General features: G+C 45.5%; 1 protein-coding gene across 4 annotated transcripts in view; it reads right to left on the bottom strand.

Annotated features, from left to right (window-relative positions):
- DDX58 (DExD/H-box helicase 58) overlaps positions 1-19,634 on the bottom strand; it is a 46,203-nt gene that overhangs the window by 19,686 nt on the left and 6,883 nt on the right. For all 4 annotated transcript variants that reach the window (XM_019517024.1, XM_019517025.1, XM_019517023.1 and 1 more), the window contains 7 exons: positions 12,601-12,779; positions 9,517-9,667; positions 7,874-8,005; positions 6,131-6,238; positions 4,246-4,399; positions 2,933-3,191; positions 1,787-1,949 (listed from right to left, as the gene is read on the bottom strand). In XM_019517024.1, the coding sequence (XP_019372569.1) occupies positions 1,787-1,949; positions 2,933-3,191; positions 4,246-4,399; positions 6,131-6,238; positions 7,874-8,005; positions 9,517-9,667; positions 12,601-12,779 (1,146 nt within the window). The remainder of the gene's footprint in view (positions 1-1,786; positions 1,950-2,932; positions 3,192-4,245; positions 4,400-6,130; positions 6,239-7,873; positions 8,006-9,516; positions 9,668-12,600; positions 12,780-19,634) is intronic.

Genomic DNA, 19,634 nt, shown 5'->3' with positions numbered 1-19,634 from the left:
CCGGGCTGGGGGCGGGGGCGGGGGCGGGGGGGCGGAACAGCGCAATGCAGGTACAGCTTGCTTCCGGCAGAAGTGGGCAAGCAGCGGAAGGGTATAGCCCCTGCTCCCAGCACTGATGGGGGCATGGTAGTGCTGGGAATGGCAGAGCTCCACCCATGCAGTGGGGATCACCCCCCCCACCTGACACCTGCATGGCACCTGCCCTGTGTTGCAGGTGCAGAGTGGCTCAGCAAGGTGCCACATGCTGTCTGGGAGCTGGGGTAGCTCCATGCGTCAGCTGGAGCCCAGCACTGCTCAGCCCTAGCTCCCGGACATTGCGCAGCGCCCAGTTGCCAAGCGGCGGGGTGATCCCCACTGCCCCCCACTACCCTGCGCTGCACAGGGGAGGCTCTGCCATGAGTGCCCAGAGGCCCCAATCACTGCTGCTTTGCCTACTTTTATTTTTATTTATTTTATTTTTTTTTAAGTGCCAGGACTAGGTTGGGGCCAGGAGGGATATGGGGCCAGGCAGGGCAGCCACAAGGGATTCTCTCACAGCTCCCCCTGTCAGGGGAGAGGCAGGCACAGGCAGAGGATCTGCAGGAGAACCTGCAGCTGCCTGGTTGTGCCTGCCTCTCCCCGGCCAATCTGAATCTCCAAATCGGCGCTGAATCTTCCAAAGCTGATTCAGCTGAATTGATTCAGGGCAGTGATCTGAATCTCTGAATTGAATCACTGACCTCTGAATTGGCCAAATCTGAATCCAAATTGAATACTTCCCTATTCGCACAGACCTGCCCTTTACCTGCTGGAGGTCCTGGGTACACAGGGATAAAGTACTCCTGGCATTATAGATTACTATTCCAAATACAGCTCGTCATTTCTGTGGGTCTGTATGTAGGGGGCACATAGTTCTACCTCGTCTGGCATGTCCTTAAAGGAATAAGAGTTAGGACCCTACCACACCTTCAAATTAAAGCTGGATAGAAACCAGCTATAGAACTGAAGCAATAACTGCATAGATGGTTGGCTCTTTTTATAGCTGGAGAGTCATTTTTGTCATGTGGCTGGTCTAAAATTTATTACAGGATTAACCATTTAATTGTGTGATTATTACTTTGCAGGTGTGGCCCATCTAAATTTATTGCACGATTAACCAGTTAATTGTGTAATGTATGTAACATGCAGCAAGGGCCTTAGCTACCTATATACTCAGAGAAACATGGGATCTGCTGTTCTCTCTGGTCCTCAAATCAAGCCACACAAATTGGAGAAGGTTCCTTTGGGGCCCTTTCTCCACCCACTCAGAACATGTCTGGCAGCCAGGAGAGTTTAACAATTATGCTTCCATACAACTGAGCCAGTCCTTATGATGCTCACTAATATGGCAAATTAACATTTTTTGGTATTGAATGAGTGTTAAATCAAGCACATACTTAAGTACCTGGTTGGATCAGAGGCCTTAGGGAGGTTTTAGACCTGTGTATTTCCACTGTTTTCAGAGCAGGTACTCTTAATTTGTGTTAGGTCAGTGACAAGAGGAAAATCAAGACAACCAAAACTGAATTTACACCCAGTTCAGAGAACTATCCCTCTTTTACAGCAGCATTTAAGCACATGTTAACATTTTAAGTATGTTCACTGAAGTTGATGGGACTTGAGCACAGGTATAATTTTAAGAGTTTGATTTAAGCTGCCCTGAAGGGGTCTAAACTAGAGCCCATACATGCTGCATTGGAGGTACTAAACTAGGCCCTAAGGGAAGGTATATTTCATCTCTCAGGAAAATAAAAGAAAAAAGGTTTACTTTTTTTGGGCGTGAATACAATTTTTTCCAGGTCCTCTCTGTTTTCTCTGATGGTAGAAATGACTTGTATGTCCAGGCAGGCACACTGCGTACAGATGTATTCCATTATGCCCACGAGGTCAGTGGCACTGCCAACTCCAATGGAGGCAGTTAAACCCACAATCTGAGTACACATTTAAATATAGAAGAGTTACTTTCCTGTCCCACACATGCACACCAAAAAACAGCAGCCACTAAAACTGATGGCCCCATCTGACTCAGATTGTTACTAACACGTAGGAAGTGGAGGACAAAAGTCAAGGATTAATTTTCTACATAATGTAGCAGTTACTTTGTCATGTTTTCATTCTTCTTCATCCCAACATTTTTCTCATCTTTCCTACCATTTCTCTTCTATGTTATATGCAATTTCCATTTGGGATCATTCATACAGTTATTACTTAACACATCTACACTTTCTTTGTACTATACTCAGAACCACCATCAAGGAGCAGCCCTGCCCACTCAACTTCTGCTCAGCACATGCCAAATCCCAAAAATGAGCTACAGCTATCAGGCTTAGAGCAGCCCTAAGCATACCCAAGACAGAGAGAGTGACAGAGAAGTATGGGGTCCTTACTTAGGGACACTTCAATGCACAGAGCAGGAGAAATGCTCCTCCATAGTTTCTTTAAGTTGCTTTCTAATGGAACTGGAGAAGTTAGAAAAGGGGTGGCACTTTGTTCTATCAGTGTGGAAGACAGTAGGCGAGAGGTTAAAAGGTTCATAGAAAAGTAGAGATAGAGGAGGCCCTCATGATGTCCAGCCCCTTGCTCAAGGCAGAAGCCACCCCCTGTGCTCAGGAGATAACATTTTGTAGTATGTGCTTTTTCTCCTGTGCAACCTTCAAAGAAATCCAGCTTGAAGTTAAAACAATTAGTTCTCATGTTGCTGAATCAGCACTCCTGGGTAAACAAGAAAAGCACTACTTAAGAAAGTTATGTGCCTGAAAAATCAGTAAGCTTAGTATTTCAAGTTGAAGTGTGAGAGTAAATGGGACTGTAGGGGAGAAAAGTGGAGCAAGATGAAAAAGCACAGCTACAAAGCTGAACCCTAGCCTGATGAGTCCAGGAAACTTTTTTCCAACACACCCATGCTATGCCTTACCTGAGGCCGTGGACTGGCAGATGAGCCAAACTTAAGGTCCAGGTAGCTGGACATTAACACATTATAAGGGTGATTCCCAGTGGTATTGTGACACTCATCAAATATGAGGAGGGTAAAAATAGCCACGGAAGAAATGATTCCATACTGAAGCCAATTCACAAGGATCTGAGGCGTCAAGACAATGATATCATTCTGTTCAATAAGCATTTCTTCAGGGATATCCCCAACCGTTTCCCCACAAATTCCTCCAACTTTATACCTAAAAGGGAAAAAAATGGTGTGTTCCATGACATTAACAGTGGACAGGGGCAAATCCAGGGGAGGTCCAGGGCTGCAAATGCACCCCTCTTCAGCTACGCAGTGCATGTGCAACTAGTTCTCTGAACTCCCTGGCTTGTCATCATGGCTGCTGGGAGCCACTGCATTGCAGCAGCTCTGAAACCCAGCAGCAAAATGCTGCCACTACTTGCCATGTATTTTCACTGCTGCCATAATTGGTGGCAGGCAAGAGGGGGAGGGGACAAGCAATGGTGACATTCACCCCCTAGGTTCTACTGGCAGCCATGCTAACAAGCCAGTCAGTTCAGAAAGCTTGCTGTTCAGTAACATTTTATAAGCTGGAACCACTAGTTTCCAAGGGTTCAGCAGCAGGTGCATAAAGACATCTAGGATCCAATACAAAACCTACTGTTGTTTGCTGCAGTATCTTAATTCCAAAGGGTTTTGAAGCAGACTCTTGAGCAGGTAATTTGCTTTCAAAAGTGTAAAGCATCTGCATCTGCCACTAAATGAAAAGCCTTTGGTTTAGAACAATGATTTTTTAATTGGTTGTTTCCATGTAACCACTATCCTTCACTTAAAAAGTTCACTGTGTTCAGAAACCCAACCCAACCCAGGGTCTGAATTTCAAGAGAGAGAACGTTTTACCTCTGCTTAGCATTGCAAAGCTCACAAGCACGTGGCACAACAATTAGTTCTTTTAAACCTCTCTCAGTGAAGGTTATAAAGTCTGTACAAGAGTTCTGCCTTGCTGTACCTAAGCAGATGTTTTTCAGACACAATTTTCCCTTACCCTTAAAGGGATTTTGAGAAGCACTTCATCATCTCCTAATCACTGTTTGATTAAGTGGACTTCCCACCTCTGATTCTGGATCACTGCTTGTTCAATTTTTTTTTAATGTCTGTTGAAAAGGTGTCTATTAGAGACCAAACCTATAGGGTCTGCCTACAGGTTTAGGTGAACCTCTAATTGTTACTGTTTGGAACTAGAGAGCAAACAAAGCTGCAGATGACATGGATGGAATTATACCTACCTTTTCGTTTCAAAATGCTGCTTGAACACATTTCTCTGTTGCTCATATACTGGAATTTTAGTAACTAGAAAAGCAATCTTCCCCTTCTGTCCTGGAGGCATGTTTTCGAGATGATTTTCAGCAATCAGAAGTGCAACAAAGGTTTTTCCAGATCCTTTTAAACAATAAAGAGGAAAACAAATCAAAATTACCAAGAAGGTAGATTTACAGACTTATGGTGAGCTTTTAAAATTTGGTAATGGTTTCAGCTGATGTTTAGAGTATCCCATAAAACCTGTAAGCTGAAAACATTGTACTAACAATTTAAGACTGTCTGGGAAGACCCCTGTACTTGCACCAAGCTAGCTTAGCACCAATTGTACAATAGTATCAAGTATCTAGATCAAGCAGATTATCTACCATATTACACACATACTATATCAGTGGTCACCAACAAAGTCTATCTTGGCGCAGCAGGGGGAAGGGGTGGAGGGCAGGGTAGATCCTGGGGTGCCAAAAAGTGATCTGCACTATAAAAAGGTTGGAGACCACTGTACTATATATATATATATATATATATATATATAGTTATTTTACAGACACATGTACATACTGACAGTCCTTAGGTACATAGGATTATGGTTCTTGTGCCTCTCATTCAGAGAGTATTAGCTTTATTAGTTTAAAGAAATAAAAATTCCCTTTTAATTATGATCTCTTTAATCTAACAAACTTTGAAACACTGATTGTCTCATTTCACTTCAGTTCCTTATGATTTTGGGCTTCTTGCGTCCTACCAGCATCTTTAAAGATGTCAATACTCCTTTAGAATGGAATTTTTTTTTTAATTCCTTCTATGGTTGGTGGTGTCAAAATAAACTATTGAAAAAATCCCAGAAACATGAAATGGCAGACAGAAGAGAAACAGCGTGAGGTCTAGGGAGATCCCACATTGAATTCTAACTCTTTAAGGCCCATCAAAGTTACTCTTCAATTTTTCCAAGTATCCCTTTAAGTCAGGTGCAGACTTTCTAGTACCATTTTTTGCATTGCTCTGTACACTGTTTATTTTATGGACACACAAAAACCTTTGCTATATTAGGAAGATAGCACACAAAGATCATATAATGTACTATTAGGCTACACATGAGCAACAGACAGGCCATCCCTAGGGTATGGAGAACTGGGGTGACTGCCCCATGCCCTGTGCTTTGAGGGGGCCCCACAGAGCCAGACAGAGCGGCTGCAGCCCCTCCCGTGGTGCCCGCCTGGAGCTGGCGGCTCAGCCCCACACCACAGAAGAAACACAGAGCCCACCCCCCCCCTTGCAAGGGTACCATGGCCCCATTCAGTGTTAAGGGGGCCCCACACAGACTGATTTGCCCCAGGCCCCATATCCCCGTAGGGTCGGCTCTGGCAATGGACATTACAAATTCTTCCCCCTATATGGAGGTCTCCATGCTATCCCAGAGTTGACAGGCAGTATGTCTACACATGCTTGCCAGCTACATCACTGTAGTGGCATGCTCCCTGGTTATAGTGTGCTGCTATGGTGACATAGTGACAAAATCTAACTATGTGCCATGTACACAGTGCCATGACCTCCTGTACTGCTCCATGCTTTAGTACTTCCAAAAAGGTGCAGTGCATACTTGGGTAGCCTGTGCTGCTGAAAAGCAGACCCAGGCCTCCCAGAGCTGTCCTGTGGTTACTGGCCAGACTCCAGCCAGCACGATTGCCATGGCTGCACCCTGGGAGGCCCCCAGGACCCCAGGTAAGGCTGCTGGGGCCAGCATAGTGCTGGCCCCAGCCTCCCCTACTGCTCCTGGGTAACTTGCCATGTGCCAAAGCTCGAGTGGCACTGGCATTCCCCAGGGATGCACACTGGAAATAAACATAGGCTTACCAGTTGGAGCACATATTAATGTGTTTTTCCCATCGAAAGCAGGCCTAGCAAGCTCCAGCTGATAACTTCGAGCCTTCTTTGGTACATAAACAGGATCTTCAGACACTTCTAGAACATAAATTAGCAAAATTAGGTTAGAGTACTCATATATCCCCCCTACAGATATGACCTAAAGTTGTATACATCTGTAATCAAAACAGCATTGGGAAAACTATTTTTAAAACAGGCCATACACCAGACTGGAACATTGAGTCCTTTAAATCTTATATACTGGCTTTTTTCTAAGGGAAGATAAGAGGCTATTTTGAAATCTTTCCTGGTAGAATCAATATGGACCTCACCTTGACCCTATCTTTTCAAGCCATAAAGTTTGCAATGAAAGCCCCATTATTTAGGAACTGCTTAGCTCTGTTAGCAACCAACAGAGACCTGAAACTTGTATTTCCTTCTGTTATCAGGTCATGTGATGGGTGACTCAAATCACAGCAGAAACACACATGTGCAAAAAGAACCAGATTGTCACTATTTTGACTTTCTTCTGACAGTTTTCCTTCGAAATGCCAATAATGGGTGAAGGGAAAAGTCGGGTAGCATGCGATATACATCATGCCCAAAGTATGCAGTACTTTAGGATACAAAAAAAATCAAGAGAGTGATTAGTGACTTGGATGACAGGGTGAAAAGCAGCCTGTTTAAATTTGCTAATAATACCAAGATTTGGGGTTTGGTGGGCATGTTAGTAGGAAAGGACAGATTACAGCAGGACCTGGACAGGTTACAGGGGTGGGCTAACAAAAATAGGATGGGTTTCAATATTGACAAGTGCAGGGTGCTGCACTTGGGCAGTAAGAACCAGCAGCACACTTATAAGATGGGAAACTCCCTTCTCAAAAGCACAGTGGCAGAAAGAGATCTTGGAGTCATTACTGACTCCAAGATGAACATAGGCCGATAATGCGAGGTCACAGTCAGTAAGGCTAACCACTCCTTGTCGTGCATTCACAGATGCATCTCAAGCAGGCCAAGGAGGTGATCCTCCCCCTCTATGCAACACTGGTCAGGCTGCAGCTGGAGTACTGCATCCAGTTCTGGGTGCCACACTTCAGGAGTGATGCAGACAGCATTGAGAGGGTCCAGAGGAGGGCCATCCGCATGATCTGGGGACAGCAGGGCAGACCCTACAATGAGAGACTGCAGGACCTGAACCTGTTCAGCCTTCACAAGAGAAGGCTGAGAGGGGACCTGGTGGCCATCTATAAACTCACTAGAGGGGGACCAGCGGGGTTTGGGAGAGACCTTGCTCCCCCTAGCACCCCCCGGGGTAACAAGGAATAATGACCATAAGTTGTTAGAGAGTAAGTTTAGACTAGACATCCGAAGGCACTACTTCAGTCAGGGCAGCTAGGATCTGGAACCAACTTCCAAGGGAAGTGGTGATGGCTCCTACCCTGGGGGACTTAAAGAGGAGGCTTGATGTCTACCTGGCTGGGGTCATTTAAGCTTGGTTTTCTCTCCTGCCCAGGGCAGGGGGTCGGACTTGATGATCTACAAGGTCCCTTCTGACCCTACTTCTATGAATCTATGACGAGAGAAGACTTTAAGTTCTTTTCAGCTTTTTTGAGCCATTTAAAGATCACGACCCACACACTCCAGTGTGTGCATACAGACAAACATGCACTTTAAGAGGTTACTACAATGTAAAATTCTAATGTCATAACACATTTAAGTTGCCAGATAACTTACCCGGAGGAGAACACTGATTCCCACTGAAATTGTCAAATTCTCCTGCTTCAGAATATGTTACGGTTATGTCAAAGGCACTTCTCTCCTCATCCTGGTCATCCTTCATTTCAACATCCTTCTCTTTATCATTACCTGAACAATGCCAAGAGAAATATCTTATCTTTCTTTCCTACTTTCAAGTGTTATCTTTTTCACAGGGCAGGATGGAAGTTGTGACCTACAGGATGGCTTCTTATCAGCTAAACAGTTGGCTGCTGGAATAGAGGAGGTAAAAACAAGGATGCCTTGTCCAGATTGGCTTCACAATCTATGAGAAACTTTTTGAGGCCCTGCATCTTCAATAACTCAAAGCTTGATTCAGCAAACCTTTCCCTTTTTTAAAAGGCAAAGGAAAAAAAATACGAAGTCCAGCTTCTTCCCTGCTCTACCCCACCCCAGCCTCAGGACTGGTAAAGGAGGTAACTTGTGAACCAACCCTCTCTCTGTAGCAGCCTGCAGATTGCAGACCTGTTACAGACATTAACCAAAAGAAAGAAAAGCAATGTCTTGGGGGGCCCTAAATAGCTTTACCAGTGCAAGGCTTTTGTCTTCTTTTGCATTCCTTGAAATAGGAATACTACCCCTATACCTTGTGTAGATATCTAAAATCTTATTTCTGACCAACTTGAAAACATCTGCTAATATTTTACTTCGTCCTCCTAACATGTGGGGTCCACAGCATTCTTATAAAACTATCACTGAATTTTGACAATGCACACAAGACCAAACCATGCAGACCTTTGATTAATTTTTAGTTGAGAACACATTACTAAAGTGTCATTGGTAGGCTGGGGAGGTAGAAAATAGCTCAATACAGCATGTAGTCCAGCTCCAAAAAGTACTTGCTGTTTGGTAGCACTTTGACCACCAAATCTTCTTGACTATTAGAGTTGTAATGCCCATAACACAGATGATTTCCTCAATGATTCAAAAGCACTCCCCAGTGAACAAACTTTGGCTTCATTAAGGCTAATTGTTAGTGGAAGCCCAAAGTCACAAAAATATGCTTTTAAAATATAGCCGATAGGGGATAAAATAAACAATCAAAAACAGAAAATTATGACTTGGTTACAATAATATAAAATAATCACAAAATAAGAGCCAACCACAAAAATACAGCCATTGTTTAAAAGTGTCTAGTACTAAACAAAAAATATATCTTTTTCCATTTGGTTATTAAAATATCGGGCACACACAACATGGTCCACAGTGAAGCAGATACAGATTAAAAAGTTGTGTCCTTCATAGCTAAAAACAAGCAACATCTGAGAACACAATGAAGTTAGCAAATTATTTTTTCCCCAATTGGTTTTCATTTCAATAGAGCACTGTGTGTACAGTCAGTTTCTCTTTAGCTAAAAATTCTGTACAAAAATAATGTGCAGAAACATTCCTATGGATTTTTAATTTCAAGTTGTTTAAAAGAGGCTGTATCAGAAAACAAGGTGGGGTTGGTTTGTTTGGTTTTTTTGATCCAATTAAAAAAAACATTCAAGCTGATAACATCCCTTCAAGTTAATTTTACCTTCTGGATCAAGATGTGTGTGTGATACCAAAATAGAAGCTTAAGTAAAAAAGCATAAAGAAAATAATTTGCAAATTACCTTCTTTCATATCCCACAGTTTACATGCATGGTCATAGCCTAATCGATGCAGCGCCAGCTGAAATTCTTTAGGCCAATTTTCTTTGTCTGACCTACAAAGACACTCAACAAGTTTTGCTGCACCGGCTGATTGGCCTCTGTTTTCTACAAGCTGCATAAACAACAAACGAGATTTGTTACTGCTTCCAGAGACAAGTTTGACATTCAGAAGAAAATCTTGTTTAGTTTCTACAGAAGAAACCTTTTAAAATTTCTACTGTTCATTTTCAGGACAGAACAGCATACTAAAAATTGCAAACACTAAACATGCATAATTTTTTGCACACACACAAGCCCACTGAACTCAATTGGGCTATTTGTGTACATAAAATGATGTCTCTGACATGTCTCTTTGCCCTGTCTGTAAAGTGTGAATAGTAATGTTATTTTACCTTAATAAAGTTGAGCTTAGTTACAAATGACTTTTCAACACACCCCACATACACAAAATGCTACTGTAAATAATGGTACAAGGGTTTCTAACTAGCAAAGACAAATCTCTTTCAAATGATACAAAGTGAATAGATAATTACCTTATTATTTAAAAAAAAACCCAGAATATATCTTTAAAACAGTCCCTGTCAGACAAAAAGCCCTGTAAGAATAGGGCTGGAGATTGCTTCCTTGGCTACATTGTAATATTTCAAACATATCTCTGGGAGTGTCTACATGAGGCACTAACTGGGAGGTAGACTAATTCTACTGCGCATTAGCACATCACGGAAAAAGCCGTGCCAATGCACTAATGTGCATTAGCGTCACTAAAAGACAGTGCGCTAGTGCTACTGGGAGGTAGCACTGGTTAATGCACATTGATCTAGTACCTGTTATTAGAAGCACTAAACTTAATGTATAGTAACAGCAATGCATTAATGCATGTGTAGATGTGTCCCATGATGCTTACATAGATGACATAGGAATGTTGCTTGTTACTGATCTGTCACAAATTTTCAATGGAGAAGAAAAGCAGCATGAAACACCGACTTCCACAATGTTGAAATGCAATCAAGCTGGTGATGCAAAAAGCTTCAGATTTAAAGCTTCATTTTGCATTTTATTGAAAATATATAGTCTTAACCCCCACCCCCCCCAAAAAAAAAAACTTTCTAAAAGGAAAAGTCTCTAAAATTACTAAACAAGCCTGGTTGCCACTGCAATTTTAAATTCTCTAGCAGGTGAAAATTAAAAGCAGCTGCTTTAAACATTTCTTTTTATTCTGTCAATAAATGCATATTTCTATTCAGCAAAGATCTGTAGTAGGATGTCTCCACTAGATACCATTAGAGTAACACCAACATACAATGCATAAGAACTATAATTTAAGACTACCTGTTTCTTTCATTTCCCTTTTACATGGTCTCTCTAAGATACAATATACATTTATACATAAAACTCCAGCACTGTGCTTGGCACGTTATGCAATTCAATCTACTGTGGTAGAGAGGTGAACAAGTTTGAGAGCTCCTGCTCCCTCAGAGAATACCCTGCCAACTGCTGTCTGCTTTTCATGAAGGACATTCAGCACGGCGTGGGGAAAGATGCGATTCCTCAGGTAGGCTGGTGTTAGGGGCTTTATGCCCCCAATTAGAGGCCCAGTCCCTCCAATCTCAGTTCCAAATCGTAGAAGGTTTTAAAGTGCAGCCATATCCAGAGGATAATAGTCTAAACTTGGGCTAACAAAGACAGCAGCAGCAGGCTGCATCCTCCTACCCAAATGCATGAGACAGAAAATCAACTGGGTTAGTGCCTCATGGCCAAAAAAGATGGAGGTGCAAACCCCAGGAACAAATAGGGCATGTAGTCCTTCAACCAAAGAGCTGATGCTGCCTTTGCCATCTTCTCTAGTTGTTTCATATGACCCATCAACACCATCTTACTCTTTTTCTAGGTCCAGGATCAGAAAAAGCTCTCTCATCTATATTCTAGCCTCAACTAGACATCACCAGCACTATCTAAATCAGATGAGACAAAAAGTTGAGTGGCATTAATACTGGAAACACCATACCCAATGCCACCTTATAAACTATTTCCACAGCCTATGTTGAACAGGTGTGGTGACAGAATGGTTCTGAGAGGCACCCCACACAGCAGCTCTTTCACAAAAGGAGAAATTCTTCACAAGAACACACCAAGATATTGGAGAGAAGAAGCAAAGCCACTGAGGACCGACTCAGATCCCTCCCCCTGGGTTTGTCGGTCACTCAGCCTCACCAGCTCACAATTAGCAATAGTAGCACAGTCACATGTTCTTTATCCACTGCTAAAAAGAGACTGACCAACCTGACCGATGCACTCTGTGCTAGATCCAAGACCATATGGATACTGACAAGGGCTAAGGAGATCTGTCTCATCGCAACATTCTCCATGATCTTCGCCAAGTTTAGAAGGTGAGATTCTAGTCAGTACTGAGTTAGACTGCTCAAGACAAACATGCTCAGCCCTGAAAAAGGCCACACAACTGCTTCCTGCAATGGAACGGACAAGCCACCTTCTCTGTGAGAGGCACTCACTCTCTTCACAAGCAAGGGATCCAATACTTCTTGGCTACAACACCTGAGTGAACGAAGTCACTCAAACACAAGCATTTGCAGGATTGGGCTACAGTATACAAAAAAAAGGACGTTTAATATTAAACAAAGCACAAGCACACTAGAAAAGCACACTGCTAGCACTTGCATTTTCAAACCCTTTCATCTTCTCTGGAACAATCATGCAAGATCAACTTCTATAACTGTTGAAGATTATATGATTTATAGAAAGACCAAAGGGCATTTAAAATGCTGCAGGTGAATCTCATGTTGACCAAAGTACACAACTGATAGCACTGGCTACAGATAGTCATCTTGCAGGTACATCCAATTACAAAAGTTCCAGTCACATCTCAGCTGCAATCACATTCCTAAAGATCATGTTCTTTTATTTTTTGAAGAAGATAGGAGAAAAAGAAACTTGCTCATTATACTGACATAACTGAAGGTATGCTCAGGATTACATAGGGTTGTTTGCTCTGCAAGCCAGGATATAATTTGGACTCTGATATCATACCTGCAGAATCTCTTCACATTCCCTATTTATGAGACAAGCATTTATTAAGGGAATTATATCTCTGGCCTTGATTTCCAACATGGTGGCCTCTATACGCTTCAGCAGTCGTCTATGCATCTCCAGTTGCTCAAGTTTTTGAAAATCCCAGTTTTCAATTGCTTCTGCCAGACCAATGTAACCTTAAAAATACATGGAGAAATATGACACTAAACAAGCATAGCTTCTTATTTAAACAGATCTTTATGAACTACATATGATTTTGTAAACTTACCTGACTGGCGGTAGAAGGGGACACAGCAGCAGAGGCAGCACCAGCTGATCCCCCTAAAGTAAGTGGGGCAGAGGGAGCCAGCACAGCTGAGCTGGATCCAGAGGGGAAGCCCCCTGGATCCCTTTTAGTTGACCCAGTAGGGAGCCGCGCGCAAACAGAGTGCGCAAACAGGCGCGCTCTGTAAGGGTGTGCCGGTGTTTGCGCCAGTGTTTGCGCAGGCGGACAAGCAGCAGGGGCCAGGAGGAAGTCTTGGTAAGGGAAAGGTGAAAGCACCACACCAATAAATAAAAATGGTGTGGACGCAGAGTGCCACTAGGGCCCCTGCCCAGGGGGCGCCACCAAACCAGGGCTCCTCTGAGGCTTCCACCCAGACAGAGCCCATGGGGGGGGGGGGGCAGGGGGCTGGCAGCACCCTGTCCCCTGGCCTGCGGAGGATGCCTGGTGGGGCCAGGGGAGGGGGACAGGGAATGGGGGCCCCCACACCTGTCCCGCAGGTGTCTGTCTTAGGGCCCTGGAGGGGCAGGTGAGGGAGCTCCAGGAGGAGGTTAGCAGGCTGAGAGGGATCAGGGAAGCAGAGGATGAAATTGACGGGTGTTTCCTTTCCCTGCTGGGTGACGCACCAAAGGGAGAAGAACCCCAGGAGGTGCCCTCCACAGCAGAATGGCAGACGATTCCCTCCAGAGCCATGGCTGCTCGTGGTGGTGCAGTACCAGCTCCCCCAGTCCAGCTGGGGAACAGGTACGAGGCCCTGGCTACATTGGAGGAAAAGGAAAGTAATGAGGAAACCTCTGGTGAGGTCACTCCATGCACAGAACGGGCTGGAGGAGGCAAGCTGACCCAGAGGAAGAGACGCCGGGTACTTGTCATAGGTGACTCCATCCTGAGAGGAACAGAGGGTCCCATCTGTCACCAGGATCCCATGACATGCGAGGTCTACTGTCTCCCTGGAGCGCAGATTCAGAACGTGACGGAAATGATCCCAGCTCTCACCCGGCCCACTGATTATTACCCCATGGTCCTAATCCATGTGGGCACTAATGATGAGGCCAGGAGCAGTCCAGACTGCCTGATGGAGGACTACCAAGCGCTGGGAGATGAGCTGAAGGAGACAGGGGCACAAGTGGTCTTCTCATTGATCCTTCCAGTGAGCGGGCATGGAAGACGCCATGAGACCTGCATCTGGGATGTCAACTTGCGGCTTCAGGAATGGTCTTGCAGCGGGGCTTCAGCTTTCTGGACCATGACCCTCACTTCATAACTAGTGACATGCTCGGGTGGGATGGGCTTCACCTCCCAGGTGTTCTCTTCCAGGTTGGCTGATCTCCTCCACTGGGCTTTAAACTAGGCACGTCAGGGGACGGGGAGGAAGAGGACCAAGGGAGGCACAGAACACCAAACCAAGAGACACCCACAAGAACAGCCCAGCCAAGTCAGGCGACAAGCACAAGAAATACCCAGGTAAGAGACAGAGGCCTGAACAGTCCGGGGATTGGAGGGGGAGGCGCATACACCCTCAGGAAGCCTTAAATGCTTCTACACTAATGCTCACAGTCTGGGGAACAAGAAAAAGGAACTTGCCCTCCTGCTAGCTAACACAAACCTAGTCATAGCGGGGCTCACTAAAATGTGGTGGGATTCAACATATGACTGGGTGGTAAACATCAAGGACTATAGGTTGTACAGGCAGGATAGAACAGGGAGGAAAGTGGGGGTGTGGCGCTCTATGTCAAAGAGCAATACACATCCTCTGCAAACAGCCCTGGGTCTGAGGTAGAGCAAAGAGAGGTGCTCTAGGTCAGAATACAAGAGGGTCAGGGGGAAAGGGACCTAGTGGTGGTGGTCTACTACAGGCCACCTAACCAAGGAGAAGAGCTGGACTGGGAATTCTCAGGTCAGCTCACAGAGGCAGTCAAGTCAAGGGACATGGTCATCCTGGGTGACCCAAACTACCCAGACATCTTCTGGGAAGAACAGTCATCCAGGTCTGACTGCTCACATAGGTTCCTAGCTGAGTTACAGGACCTCCACTTAACCCAGGAGGTGCACAGCTGCACCAGGGGAAATGCCTTGTTGGACCTGGTCCTGGCCACAGGCGATGACCTGGTGAGGGGACTGTGGGTTCTCGACCACCTGGGCGATAGCGACCATCACCTACTGGAATTTATCATCCAGCGCAAGGTGTCAAGGCCTGCAGCAAGGCAGCAGCCCTGGACTTCAAGAGGATGGATTTCAATGAGGTAAGGAGACTAGTTGGGGAGGCACTGAGGTCCCAGAGGGGAGGGGAGTTGGGAGTCTAAGAAGAGTGGTCGTTCCTTAAGAAGACGAGCCTCCAAGCCCAAAGCGTGACAATCCCCACGTGGATCAGAGGGGACAAGAGTGCTCAAAAGCCCCCATGGCTCACCAAAAGCATCCATGAATGCCTCAAAGCCAAAAAGGGGGTGTACACCCAATGGAAAGGAGGGGCCATCACCAAGGAGGAGTATACCTCCTTGGCTCAAGATTGTAGGAGGGCTATAAGGAAGGCTAAGGCAGAGATGAAACTGGGACTAGCAACCCGGATCAAAGATAACAAGAAGTCCTCTTTTAAATACATAGGGGGTAAAAAGAAGGTGTCAAATAATGTGGGGCCTCTGCAGGACATGCTTGGTAATCTGGTGGTAGCACCAGAGGACAAAGCTAATCTCTTTAATAGATTCCATTTTTCTGAACAGGGACAGGGACATCCCTCCCACCAGGATCCCCAATGAACCCAGGGGAGGTGCAGCCAGGCCCAGGGTCAGTGAAGATCTAGCCAGGGAACTTCTGGTGAGTCTAGACGTGTTCAAATCAGCAGGTCCTGACGACCTCCACCCCAGAGTGCTTAGGGAACTGGCAGAGGTCATTGCAGGACCCCTGGCACAGCTTTACGAGCCTGATGACTGGAAAAGGGCCAACGTGGTCCCCATTTTCAAAAAAGGGAGGAAAGAGGACGAAGGAAACTATAGGCCCATTAGTCTTACCTTGGTCCTGGGGAAGGTCTTTGAGAAAATTATCCAGATGCACATCTGCGAGGGACCAGCAGGGGAGATCATGCTTAGGGGCAATCAACATGGGTTCATGACTAACCTTGCTTCTTTTTATGACCAGGTCACAAAATGCTTAGATGCAGGAATCGAGGTAGATGTCACCTACTTGGATTTTAAGAAGGCCTTCAATACAGTATTACATTATGCTATGATAGATAAACTGAGCAACTGCGATGTAGATGACTACATGGTTAGGTGGGTGGCAAATTGGCTTAGGGGTTGCACCTAAAGAGTGGTGGCAGATGGATCAGTATCCACCAGGAAAGATGTGAGTAGCGGAGTCCCACAAGGCTCGGCCCTTGGACTGGTGCTGTTTAATGTCTTCATCAGGGACTTGGATGAGGGTATAGAAATTCAAAACTCATTGATGATACCAAATTATGGGGTAAAGTTAACACACTAGAGGGCAGGGAACAAATCCAGGTGGATCTGGACAGGTTGGAAAAGTGGGTGGAACAGAATAGGATGCAGTTTAATAAGAACAAATGCAAAGAGCTGCACCTAGGAAGGAATCACCAGCACGCTTACAGGCTGGGGGAGGACCTTCTCAGCAGCACAGCAGTGGAAAGGGATCTTGGAGTCACTGTTGACTCCAAGATGAACATAAGTCATCAATGTGACAAAGTGATCAGTAAAGATAACTGCACTTTATCATGTATTAGTAGGTGCATGACAAACAGGTCCAAGGAAGTGATGCTTCCCCTTTAACTGGTCAGGCTGCAGTTGGAGTACTGCATCCAGTTTTGGGTGCCACACTTCAGGAGGGATGTGGACAACCTTTAGAGGATTCAGAGGAGGGTCACTCATATGGTTGGGGGCCTGTGGACAAAGTCCTACAAGGAGAGATTGAGGACCCTGGATCTCTTCAGCCTCCACAGGTTGAGAGGGGATCTTGTGGCTGCCTACAAATTCATCAATGTGGGGCAGCAAGGAAAAGGAGATGCTCTGTTTACCACAGCACCCCTTGGAGTCACTAGGAACAATGACCACAAAGTGACAGAGAGCAGATTTAGGTTAGACATCAGAAATAACTTCTTTACGATAAGGGTTGCCAAAATCTGGAATGAGCTACCAAGGGAGGTGGTGCTCTCCCCTACCTTGGGGGTCTTTAAGAGGAGGCTAGACAGGCTATGGTCATCTGACCCCAACGCTCATTCCGGCCCAGGACAGGGGGTCAGACTCAATGATCTACTGAGGTCCCTTCCAACCCTAGCATCTATGAATCTATAACCTGTTTTAGTGCTTTATTACCCTTCTCATAAGAAAGTTTTTTCCTACCATCTAACCTAAACTTCCTTTGCTGCAACTTGAGACTCTTACTCCTTGTTCTGTCATCTGCCACCACTGAGAACAGTCTAGCTCCATTCTCTTTCGAACCACCCATCAGGTAGCTGATGGCTGCTATTAAATCCCCTCTTAGTCTTCTCTCCTCCAGACTAAATAAGCCCAATTCCCTCAGCCTCTCCAGCCTCTCCTCTTAGTCATGTGCTCCACGTCCCTAACTATTTTTGGTGTTCTCTGCTGTACTCTCTCCAATTTATTCACATCCTTTCTACTGTGGGGGGACTAAAATGGGACACAGTACTCCAGATGTGGCCTCACAGGTGCCAAATACAGGGGAAGAATCGCTTCTCTGGATCTGCTGGCAAAGCTCCTACTAATGCAGCCCAGTATGCCATTAACCTTCTTGGCAACAAGGGCACGCAGTCGGCTCATATTCAGCTTATTGTCCACTGTAACCCCTAGGTCTTTTTCGGCAGAGCTGTTGCTTAGCTAGTCTGTCCCTAACCAGTACCAGCGCATGAGATTGTTCTGGCCCACGTCCATGACTTTGTACTTGTCCTTATTGAACCTCATTAGATTTCTCTCAGTCCAATCCTCCAATTTGTCAAGGTCTCTCTGAATCCTGGCCCCACCCTCCAGTGTATCTACCATTTGGTGCCATCTGCAAACTTGTTAAGGGTGCACTTGTTAAAGGGCGTGGGGGGGGTGTGCAGATTGAGGATCCCATGGTGAGGGAGGGAGTGGGGCTGGGGCAGGGGCAGAAACAGGTGATGCCCAACCCGGGAAGGGCAGGCCACAGGATGGAAATATGAGTGGTTTGTCCAGGGGGTGGTTCCTACCAGTGTGTGCACCCCCAGGGAAGCATTTGCCCCTGGATTTGTGTGTGGGGTGAGGGTGGGCTGCCACTGCAGTCTGGGGCTAGAAGCAGTGCCAGGCTCTTCTTGACAGGGCGGTTGGGCTGGGGTTGCACACAGGGCAGGCAGCAGCAGTGCTAGGAGGAGGGACTATGGGGGGGCTACAGCCACCCCAAAATTCATCATAGCTTTCCCATAGCAACCCCTCCCAGTGCCGCAACTGTCTGCCCCAAGTGCAGCCCTGGCCCAACCCCCTGCTGGGAAGAACCCAGCACCACCCCTGGCCCCGGCCGACAGAGACAGCCTGCCCCGCACATGGATCCAGGGGGCACATGCCCCCACCCCCTTAGCCTTTCCAAGGACAGAAATTGATAAAGGCATAGAGACTTGAGCCCAAGAGTGGCAGAGACTGATAAAGACATAAGAAGTTTGAACAGATTAGAGTAGAGACTGGGGCTAAATCCCCACTGATGAGTAAATCAGTAATACCTTCAAGGCAGGGGCATGGCTGTAGAAAAGGTCAGAGGCCATGAATAGCCATTAAGGCAATCAGAGCACTGGAAGGCAAGAACAGCCAGGAGGGCTAGAATTAGCCTGAGGGTGGAACAGAGGTAGGTGGAGGTTGCCAGGAACCAGCAGACTTGAGAAAGACAAGGGCTCATTCTGGGCCCCTAAGGGAGCCTCCCTTTTTCCTAAATAAAATATTAACAGCAAGGAATGGCAGGTGAGAGCAAAGGAGGGGAGGGTACCTGGAGAGCCAGAACTGAGCAGGACTCATGAGGCCACCAGGTGGTATTGCAGCAGCCCCCAAGTCTTGGTCCTGCTACAGCAGGTTTTACATACTGCTTTCTAGCAGAAGTCTGGTCTGTGAAAATGTATAACAATTCGGTGGTGTATCTGAACATTTAAAGGCTATTTAAAACATAACTTTTTCAAGGCAGAGTCCTGTTCCTTTGTTAGTACAAACTCACCTATTGTACAGCCCTGGACATACACTCAAACCTAGAGAAATAAAGTAATATAAAGTTGATAAAAACAGGAGAAAGATTATAATTAAATGATTTAACCCATAAAAAGTGACATGCATTAAACTTTATAGATGTCTATAAAAAAAAAAAAAAGAGAGAGAAATGAGAGACTAACATGGCTCCTCATGTTTATAGGGCCTCAGTGCTCCAAAAACAAGTTTTCTTGGTTGGTGAGGAGACCTGTGGTCAATTCTAGAACCTCTGTCTTGGGTCTGAAAAGTAAAGTTGAAGTGTTTCTGTTTGGAACACCGTAATACTTTAACAGTTATGTGGGTGACACTCAACCTGCTTTTACACTTATGTAACTACCATCTTGGCACTGCCTGCTAACTAGCTTGCAGTCTCAGCAGAGACTAAGAGACTAGGGATTAAATTGGCAAGAGCTGAAGCAGATAGTGCTATCCTCTTAAGCGTTGTCAAGCTTTGATGTCCTTCCACCAAAACAGGATGCTACTCAAGGTAGATTCTGAAAAGCCTTGCATCTTCTTTTTTTCCATTGCATCGCATCGCAAAAAAAAAAAAAAAAAAAAAA

This window comes from Gavialis gangeticus, unplaced genomic scaffold (genome assembly GCF_001723915.1).
Source record: "Gavialis gangeticus isolate Ggan-Ray unplaced genomic scaffold, GavGan_comp1, whole genome shotgun sequence".
Classification (NCBI taxonomy): Eukaryota; Metazoa; Chordata; order Crocodylia; family Gavialidae; genus Gavialis; species Gavialis gangeticus.
The sequence above is the reverse complement of the archived record's forward strand: the minus strand, read 5'-3'. Positions and strand labels throughout refer to the sequence as shown.